Below are 10,693 nucleotides of genomic sequence, written 5' to 3'. Positions count from 1 at the left end.
TTTTGAGAGAATTTGTAATTAGACTCGGGTGAGTCTAAGGGGGAAAATAGATAGCTTTTAATGAAGCTAGAGAAGAGATTAGCTTTGAGTAAAGCTAAGGAGAAAGCTTCTAGTGAAGCTAGTGGTGAGAATTAGCTTTTAGTGAAGCTAAGTTTGTTGCTTTGAGTGAAGCAATTTGAGAGAGAAGAGTTGGCCTAGTTGATGCGCTTCGAGTGAAGTAAGATGTTTAATGTAATTGTAACGAGTTGCCTTAAACATAGTGGAGAATTTAGAAATCCCGAGGGGTCGTGGTTTTTCCTTCTATTTAGGCCTAGAAGGTTTCCACGTAAAAATCGTTTGTCTCTTTTAATTATTTCGCTCTAAGTTTAAGCTTTATTTATTTTATTCAATTCCGCAAAAACAGGGCAAAAACGCTTAAACTAGTAACAACAACAATTCACCCCCCCTCTTGTTGCTATTCCCGTTCCTAATTGAGTCTACAGATATCAAAATATGAGAACTCGAAGAGAACAATTGTAGTTTTATATTTTGTTATTATCTTGTATTTCACTATGTTAGACTTTAATCTCATTGTAAATTGTAACTTGTAATTTGGTGCAATGAAATATTTTTGGAATGCTCATTTTATAAACAAAACTCTCGACTGTAATTTATTTCAACACGTTGGTGAATCATGAATGGTGCTACCCATGCTTTAGAATCCTGGATCCGCCTATGCCCAATGGAGGACCTTTTCAAGAAGTATGATAGACCTAATACTAGCATGATCCAAAGTGAGAACCTTGTGATAATCCTTTACCCAATCCATAGCTCTTCGACAGTTAAGAAATGAAAGAGGCTGACCATGATCAAAGACCACATTATTCCTCGCCTTCCATAGCTGCCAGCATAGAGTCACAAAAATATCAATATCCACACTCCCATGACAACTCCAGACCCACTCAAGGTAGTCACAAAAAGAGGAAAACCCCTGACTAGGAAGCACAAACTTAGCTGCTTTCGAAAAATTTTAAGCCCAAGAACACTAAAACAACAGATGCTTCAAAGATTCCTTCTAACCGCAACGGTGGCAAAATAACAAATAAGAGATACCCTTAGAATTCACCCCATGAGGAATGATGTCCCAGTAGGCCCTCCAAAAAAAATCCCGGACTTTAGGAGGAATTTTTAATTTCCACAGCTTGCCCCAAATCGGATCAGAGTCCTTCGAACAAGACAGATAATCAACCTCTTCCATTGCATCATAACTCAGTAGCAAGATTAAAAAAAAAAAGTAAATAGGCACATGAACTTTTTACATAACATTAAGAGAGAAAAATAACATTATTCAAAAAAAAAAGAGAGAGAAATAAAAATATAAAAAATTTGCATTTTGTCCTTATGTTGTCCTTTTCCCATATGAATGAATTAGCTTTTACTCCAATTATTTAACTTTTCATAAAGTTTATGCATGTATATATACTAATTAAATCAATTATGTCTTATACCAATAATATTTAAGATTAAAAATGACCAATTTATTAATATTCTAAACCAAATAAGATTATTTATAAGTTACCTAAATCAATATTTGCTACATTTGTACCAATAAAAATAACTATTTTTCAGGTCTTTTGAGAGTTTATCATTTTTCATTTTTCTGTAAAATTATCTGTTAACTTCAAGGACACATGTTGCAACCATATTTATTTTTTTGGAAAATTTATTTACTTTTAAAGATTCCATCTTTTATGTTTTTTTTTTTTAAAAAAAATCTCACCTTTTGTTTATTTTGAAAACCTTGATCTTTGCATTCCATTTTCTTTAAGGTATAAATGACCTTAAACCTACTAATCATATTACCTTTTCATTTATCATTTATTTTGTAATTTTTAAAATTTTAAAAACAATCTCTCCCTTGTCAAACACCACCACCTTTACCAGCCTGCCACCCCTCCCTGTAACTACCCACCACCACCAACCATTACCACTACCTTCCTCCTCCATCACCATTGACTCCTTCATGACACAACTATGACAGACAAATTATAATGGTGGACGAAGTAGAACTCAAATACAATGAGGGTTCTCCTCACCATTATTTTACCTAACTTTCTATATCCACATCTTTTTTTTTCTCTCTCTCTCTCTCTCTCCCCCTCTATGTTCTCCAATCTAATGATTTCAATCTATTCACGAAGTTAAAACCTCGCAGAAAAGGGGGTGGATTGCGTCGTGATGATTGTTGTTGGTTCAGGAATAGAAAAGGTAGTGGTACATGGAACGGCTGTGGGGCTATGGTCGGGAGAGGAGAGGGGTGGAAGTGTTAAGAGTTTTGGTGATTATTTTAAAGTAGTCTGAAAAAATAAGTAACGATATACAATAGGACACGTGGCATTTCCTCTAAATTTTTGGAAAAAACTGGCTAGTAGCAGGTTGAAAAAATTAGTTAGTCCTTTAAAAGAAAATTGAAGGAAAAGTAGGATTTTTTTTAAAGAAAATAAAAATACTAAAGGTGTAATTTTTAAAAGGAAACCACCAAACGTGGAATATTTAATGGTAATTTTTTCTTATTTTTACGGTGAAAAGAAAAATATTCTACAAACCAGCAAATATATTATTTTCACTAGTATTAAGCAAGATATTCTTCATGACTGCATGCAAGGCTCAAGCGAGATGTATGCACTTACTTTATCCAATCCTTTTGCGGGATCATCTAAGTGTGCGCAACCTACTTTGTCCTTTTCTTGGAGAGGTGTATGGCTCGTTCGCTATTTTCTTCCCCTAACACTGACTTTTGTAGAATATTGGGTTGATGACGATGATTCATTCAGCATATAAAAGATGATAATTGTAGTTGAATAAATTTATTTGCGAATACAAGTACTGTCATGGTACTGTTTTTTTTAATTAATTTATTTGATAAATAGCATCATATTACCGAAATACCCTTTGACCTTTTCCGTTGACCTTGACTTTCGGTCAATGGGCTTTTTCTGGAAGTCCCATCTTCCTTGAATGGCCCATGGGCCAGTTACCTCTGAAAAACCATAACTCCCCACTCTCCCACAATGCATGGCTCTCCTTGTTTCAAGATAAGTAACTGCCCACTCTTCCCATTACTCCCACTACTCCCATGATAGTTCACTTCTTCTACAACTTCCTTTCCATCATTATAAATATGGGCAGCCATCAAGAAGGAAAGACCAGAAAAAACATAGCCTTTGTAATATCATTGCTCTCACCCTGCTTCATTAACCTACCCAAACACTAGCAATCTTAATCCCGACATCTCTTCTTGCATTCATTATATAATCGTTCATTCATTTATTTCCGATATCCACGTTCTAACTTGAGCGTCGGAGGGGTTTTCCGGGAGATCACCCCCCGGACAAGGCTAACAAGTTGTTTTGCAGGAATTCCAGCCACTTCCTCCCACAAATTGCTTCTCTTAATCACACTTCCACTAATCTTTAGGTATTTTGAGTATCTTTCGCACTTCCTCGTTTCATTACCGAAACAGTTTGGCGCCGTCTGTGGGGACTGTTACAATAAGTCATGGCTCCCAAAAGAAATCCAACACAAACCGCAACCGTGCATAGCACAGATACAGACACTTCTGCAGGTCAGGCCAACAATCAGGCCGTGACCCGCCGTGATCTGGACATGCTAGCACGAAACCTCACTGCTGCGTTTTCCGAACAGCTCCGCGCTGTCATGAATAACAATAATCCTGCTCCACAACAAGTATTGGATGATATGGCAGATCAAATAAAAAATCTGCGGGAACGGATTGAGCCCCCTAACGAGACACCCAAATCCCACGAATCTCAGGATGGGAACTCGGAGATGTCACGTTCCAGCAAGAGAAACAAGAGGCGACGGGAGAGACCAAGGACTCACACGAGCCTCGGCAGAAGTGATCCTAGAGACAGAGAGTCTAAAACCGCCTCTCAAGATGCCCGTACTTATTTAGAAAGCAAAAAGCATAAGGCATCCGAAAGCATCCAGTCACTGGTGGATCGACGGAGGGAAGAGAGGAAGAGGGCGCAGCTGGTAGGATCCAGCCATCCAGCGAGTCCTGTAACCATGCCGCGGAACGAAGATGAGGTCAAAATCCTCCCTGGAGATCCTACCCCGATAATCTCTCCAATGGCTCCCGAAATACTAAACATTCCCAACCCGGGGAAAATAAAAATCCCAAATATGGCAGCGTTTGACGGAACGTCATGCCCTGAAGAACACTTGATGGCGTACAAGAACCTGATGGTGCTGCACACTACCAATCCTTCCTTGTGGTGTAAATTCTTCCCAACTACTCTTACGGGAGCAGCCTTGACGTGGTACACCTCCCTTCCCCAAGGAAGTATCCACAATTTTGCCCAACTAGAAGGCAAATTTCTGGGCCACTTTATAGCCTCAAGAAGGCAGGAGAAATCAAACTTCCACCTACTAAGTGTCACTCAATTGGAAGGAGAATCCATATCCTCCTATCTGAAGAAATTCCATGAGGCGGTGCTAGAGGTGACGGATTTAGAGGAATCAGTCGCCTTAAACGCCCTTATCAATGGAATGAAGGCTCAAAGGCTCAAGTTCAAGTTGGTGGAAAGCCAGGTCAAGACATATGCGGAGGCCATGAAGCAATGTCAAAGTTATGTCACGGCCTCCGAGGTATGTCAGGCACACGACCCCAAGAGGCGGAAGTCTGACAAGAAAGACGCCGCAACCCCCCATAGAGGAAAGAAATCACACGCCGCGTCGTCCCGCGCCCCCTTCAGATATGGGACCCCCGCGTTCCCATCACATTTATACCGCGGCAGGGGAATCCAGAACACGCAATTTGTTAGACGGAGGAAACGACCCGATGTTTAATCGAAACAGAAGGGATATTTTCTTTGCCGTTCGCGACAAGTTGCCAACTCCACCTCCCACTACCACTCCTTCCAACAGGCGCAATTACAATTTATGGTGTGACTACCATAAAGAGCACGGCCATACCCTCGCCCAATGTCGCGAACTCAAGCGTATCTTGTATCAGCTGGCCGATGAAGGAAAGCTTTCCTGGTTCCTCAACAAGAGGGACTATGACACGGGAGAAGGAGCAAACAGAAGGCAGTGGAATCAAAGACGCGGATCCCCCAAGAGGGAAGAGGCAAGGCGCGAAGGTTCCCATACGCAAGGGACCATCAACATGATTTTTGGAGGATACACCGAGGAATATCCTACCGTCCGCGCTGCAAAAGACAGTGTTCATACTCTGCTGAAAAGACCAACAACCGTAACCAGCGGGCCGGTCATGAAGTTTGATGCCACGACCTCTCAAACGCTGCAACAGCCCCATACTGACCCTCTGGTGGTCACCCTCAAAATCGGACAGATGAAAGTCAAAAGGGTACTCGTGGATACCGGAAGCACGGCTGATCTCATTACAATGGAGTGCTTGAGAAAAATGAAGTTCGAGGAAAAGCACTTGCAGCCCCTCGATAAGCCGCTGATCGGGTTTGGGGGAAGTCAGGTCATTCCGCTAGGAACGATCATTCTCCCCGTGCGCATGGGAGAAAGAAGTGAAAGCAGGACCCTGCCCATACGTTTCACGGTAGTGGATCTCACTTTCCCTTACAACGCCATCATGGGACTTCCCCTCATTAACAAGATCAAAGCTGCAATCTTCCCTCATCAACTCTTGTTGCAATTCGAACGGGACGATGGGAAAGTTGGCATCCTCAAGGGAGATCAGATAACGGCACGCCAATGCCTTATAAACACTCTGAAGCGCGGACACTCCGCGACACCCGCCAAAAGGGAAAGGGAAGATCAAGACGCTCCCGCTGTCATGAGCGTATATATGGAAAACCCTAGCACACACGAAAGGCCTCGCCCCATAGAAAGATACGAGGCAGTAGACATGTTCGAGGGAAAGCAACTAAAGATAGGGAAAGATATTCCTGGTACGATTAAAAAAGAAATCGTGGCCACCATTGCTGAGTTCCGTGACGTCTTCGCCTTCAGCACGGAAGAAATGTCTGGCATCCCTACTAGCGTCATGTGTCATAAACTTGACATAAGACCAGGCCACAAACCAGTAAAGCAGAAGTTGCGGCATCAAGGAAAAGAGCGGACCGAGGCCGCCAAAGAGGAAGTTGAAAAATTATTGAGAGCCGGATTCATTAGAGAATGCAAATACTCCGATTGGCTATCCAATGTCGTCCTCGTGAAGAAACCAAACGGCAAATGGAGGATGTGTGTCGATTTCACGGATTTGAATAGAGCCTGCCCCAAGGACGACTATCCACTTCCAAAAATAGATCGCCTGGTGGACTCCACAGCAGGCCATGCGCTACTAAGTTTCATGGATGCCAATGCCGGATATCACCAGATTCAATTGGCGCCGGAGGACCAAACACACACGGCCTTCATTACTAGCATGGGTGTCTACTGCTACAAAGTCATGCCCTTCGGGTTAAAAAATGCAGGAGCCACCTATCAAAGGATGGTAAACAAGGTTTTCCAATCTCAGATTGGACGGAATCTTGAGGTATACGTGGATGACATGATAACAAAAAGCAAGCACGCAACTCAGCACGCTGCGGACTTGCGTGAAACGTTCAATACCCTCCGTAAACACCAGATGAAGCTCAATCCGGACAAGTGTGTGTTCGGGGTCACAGGAGGAAAATGTCTCGGCTTCTTGGTAGACGAACGGGGCATCGAGGCAAATCCGGATAAGATTCAGGCCATTCAAAACATGAGATCCCCCACCTCCGTAAAAGAAGTGCAAAAGCTCACGGGGTGTATAGCCGCACTAGGAAGATTCCTTTCAAAATCGGCAGACAAATGCTTACCTTTCTTCAAAACAATAAAGCAACAGAAATTCGAATGGACCGCGGAAGCAGAAAAGTCTTTCCGTCAGCTTAAGGAGCACTTATCGGCCTTGCCAAAACTAGTTTCGCCCATCAACGGGGAAAAGCTAGTCTTATATGTCTCTGTCTCCGAATACTCGTTATCCGGAGTGCTTGTGGCGGAAAGGGAAAAGAAGCAGCTTCCAATATACTATGTGAGTCATGCATTCCACGGCTCAGAAGGGAACTATTGCGAAGTGGAAAAGGTCATATTTGCGATAGTGATGGCCAGCAGGAAATTAAAGCCATACTTTCAGTCCAACCCGATCATTGTCCGGACTGATCAACCTTTAAAAAAGATCCTTGAGGGGAAAAACAAGTCGAGCCGTGTCACAGATTGGGCAAACCAGCTAGCAGATTTCGGCATCGAGTACGAGTCTCGAACGGCAATTAAAGCACAAGCCTTGGCTGACTTTATTGCTGAAAGCACTTCCCCCCCTCCTGCTGAAGTTAATCGAGAATGGAAATTGTATGTAGACGGGTCTTCAACACAATCGGCGAGTGGGGCCGGACTCCTCATTGTGTCCTCCGCCGGGGTCCGCATGGAAAGGGCGGTCAGATTTGAGTTCGCGGCATCCAACAATGATGCCGAGTATGAAGCATTACTGATGGGGCTGAAAATCTGCTGCGAGGCTGGGGCTAAAGAATTGGCCGCATTCTCGGATTCCCAATTGATAGTGGGGCAAGTAAACGGGGAATTCGAGGCTAAAGATGATAGCATGAAAATGTATCTGCAGCAAGTGAAGGACTTTATTCCAAAGTTTGACAAGTTCACGTTGGAGCACATTCCACGATCCCAAAATGCCCAGGCCGATTCCCTAGCAAAACTTGCCAGCTCCGCAGATACTTCCGCGGCTCGTGATATAATTTGGGAAGTGCTCCCCAACCCCAGCATCAACTTCATGATCAACACCATCGACAGATCTGAAACATGGATGGGGCCATACGTTAAGTACTTGCAAGATCAAACGCTCCCCCAACACGAGAATCAGGCCAAAATGCTCCAGAAGAAAGCCAAATGGTTCGAACTTCATGAAGGAACGCTTTATAAAAAATCATACACACATCCCCTCCTGAAATGTGTTGCTCCTGAGGAAGGAAACTATATCCTACGAGAAATACACGAAGGCGGATGCGGAATACACCAGGGAGTGCGAACGGTCATTAGCAAAGTCCTTAGAAGTGGTTATTATTGGCCTTCACTCCGGAAAGACGCGGAAGAGTTGATCCTACGGTGTCCTGAATGTCAGTATCACTCAAAGATAGGGAGAAAACCCTCTAATTACTTGACCGTCTTGCAAGCCGTCCTGCCATTCGACAAATGGGGTATGGATCTCCTTGGCCCTTTTCCACCAGCAAAGGGGCAACGCAAGTTCATCATTGTGGCTATTGATTACTTCACAAAGTACGTAGAAGCAGAGGCTCTTAGTTCGATCACAGACAAGCAAGTCTGCCAGTTTTTATGGCGGAACATCATCACAAGATACGGCATACCGAGGGTGATCATTACGGATAATGGAAGGCAATTTGTCAGCAAGAACACCATTGAGTATTGCGACAAATTCCACATCCAAATCAGATTTAGTTCTGTGTCCAGGCCGCAAACTAACGGTCAAGTCGAATCCGCCAACAAAGAGATACTAAATGGTATCAAAAAGAAGATAGAAGGGGTCAAAGGTAATTGGGATGAATAACTACCCGGAATCTTGTGGGCCAGTCGAACCACCATAAAAGAGGCCACGGGGCACACACCGTTCTCTTTAGTGTACGGGTCCGAAGCCGTACTTCCAGTGGAAATAGGAGTACCCTCTACAAGGGTCACCTACTACTCATACGACAAGAACGAAGAAGGAAAAAGAGCAAACTTAGACCTACTTCCAGAGACCAGAGGAAATGCACTACTGAGATCGGTGGCCTAAAAGCAGAAGATGATTCGTAGCTTCAACCGCCATGTGAAAACAAGACGTATCCAAGTCAATGATCTCGTCCTCCGAAAAGTCGAAGCTACTGGGAAGATTGTTGAAAAAGGAAAGTTAGGGGCCAACTGGGACGGACCTTTCAAAGTCACCCGCATCATCAAACCAGGAACGTTCGAACTAGAAGACATGAAAGGGAGAAAACTACCCCGTCCATGGAATGGAGACCACTTAAAGAAATTCTTCATTTAATAAAATTTGCAAGGGGCAATCAGTTGCTAGTATCAGTGTAAGCAGCTTCAACAGAGACAAACTTATCAGCATCAATCCGCGACTACATTCATTCCGCAACATAGTTGCGTTGTCATTCGAAATCACTTTTGTCATCGTCATTTGTATTCTTATCAATCCTTTATAATAGAAGTTTCATTTTCAGAATATCCGGCTCCTATGTTCGCAAATCTTATTAAATCAGTAATATCCATAAGTCGGACCCCTTAAGAGGGGTCCCATTATCAAATTATTCTAAGTCACTAACAAACTTGTGATACCTATAAGTCGGACCCTTAGAAAAGGGTTCCAAGACCAAAAACCATTTCAAGCATTCACCATCTGTTCGTAGCATCGATAAGTCGGACCCCCAGTTTGGGGTCCCTAAGTTCAAAAATATTCCAAGTTTTTCACAAAGATGTTTCCCAACCGGAACATCGATAAGTCGGACCCCCAGTTTGGGGTCCAATAGTTCAAAAATAATCCAAGTTTCACAAAAATGTTTCCTAACCAGGACATCGATAAGTCGGACCCCCAGATTGGGGTCCCATAGTTCAAAAATATATTCTATGTTTTCACAAAGATGTTTCCTAACCGGGACATCGATAAGTCGGACCCCCAGTTTGGGGTTTCGGAGTCCCAAAATATTATAAGTTTTCTACTAAGATGTCCCCCAACCGGGACATGAAGGGGGCCTAAGGACTGAAAATATTCTAAGTATAAATCCCCTTGATGTCGCCCGCACGTGACATCGGTAAATCGTGTCCTCTGCTAAAACGATTCAGCAAAAATTCCGCGGGCTCAGACGATAGAAGCCACGGCTCAACAAACAAGACTGGGAGTTGAATGTTCAAAATATATACATCAGAATATTCAAAATACATACATCAGAATTGAATGTTTACAGAAATCAAATTACAAAATTACAAGACTAAACATTATCCAAAAAGGCGTCGACGTCCCCCTCTGCGTCCTGGACCGGCAACGGAGGAGATTCGGCCGCCCCCTCTTCAAGACTGGGAGTGAAGCTCACAAAATCTTCAACGTTGAACGGCTCCACTTCAATCCCGGATAGCTCCTTGGACAAACCCTAGAGGTTTCTTCCTTCATCAATAAGGAGATTCGACAAGTCTAAGCACAAACTCTCCAAATGGGAAAGCGCCAAGTTTTCAGGGGCCCCCGAGGTCGAAGAAGGGGAGAGGGTTAGTTGATCCAGATCAAGGCATAACGCCTCCTTTTCAGCCGCGACATCAACCCTCTCCGACCAAGCCCTTGCCTCCTCCACATCCAAGTCGGGGTCCACCAGTACCGCCGACTCCCGGTCCAAAATTGGAGCTAGGTTGGCCAAAGCTTCGTTCCCCTTAAGATATGCCTTTTGTTTGAAGGAATCGAAGTCAATGCCTAACTCCGCGGCAGCCAGACGGTAGCTCTCTTCAGTAATTGTGGACCCCGTGCCCACCATTTCTGCCGTCAGACTCCCTAAGAAACTGGACGCTTTCGGTTCGTCCGAAGTGAGCCAATCCCTAGCTATCCGGGCTCGTCTCCCTAAGCTGGTCTTGTAAATCCGAGCCGCGGATAGCAAAGTCTTGAGTTTGGCCGAATCAGTCGACACCTGTTCCAAAAGACACT

General features: G+C 43.7%; 1 protein-coding gene across 1 annotated transcript; it reads left to right on the top strand.

Moving 5' to 3' along the window:
* Positions 1 to 3,645: 3,645 nt before the first annotated feature.
* Positions 3,646 to 10,090, top strand: LOC130798872 (uncharacterized). Its single transcript, XM_057661970.1, has 6 exons — positions 3,646 to 4,279; positions 4,397 to 4,577; positions 4,660 to 5,332; positions 5,435 to 6,472; positions 6,560 to 8,555; positions 9,972 to 10,090. Exons 1-6 carry the CDS (start codon positions 3,646 to 3,648, stop codon positions 10,088 to 10,090), a joined length of 4,641 nt encoding a protein of 1,546 aa, XP_057517953.1.
* Positions 10,091 to 10,693: the final 603 nt, after the last annotated feature.

Source organism: Amaranthus tricolor, chromosome 13 (assembly GCF_026212465.1).
Source record: "Amaranthus tricolor cultivar Red isolate AtriRed21 chromosome 13, ASM2621246v1, whole genome shotgun sequence".
Classification (NCBI taxonomy): Eukaryota; Viridiplantae; Streptophyta; class Magnoliopsida; order Caryophyllales; family Amaranthaceae; genus Amaranthus; species Amaranthus tricolor.
Note: the sequence above shows the minus strand (reverse complement) of the source record. Positions and strands in the feature narration are given on the sequence as shown.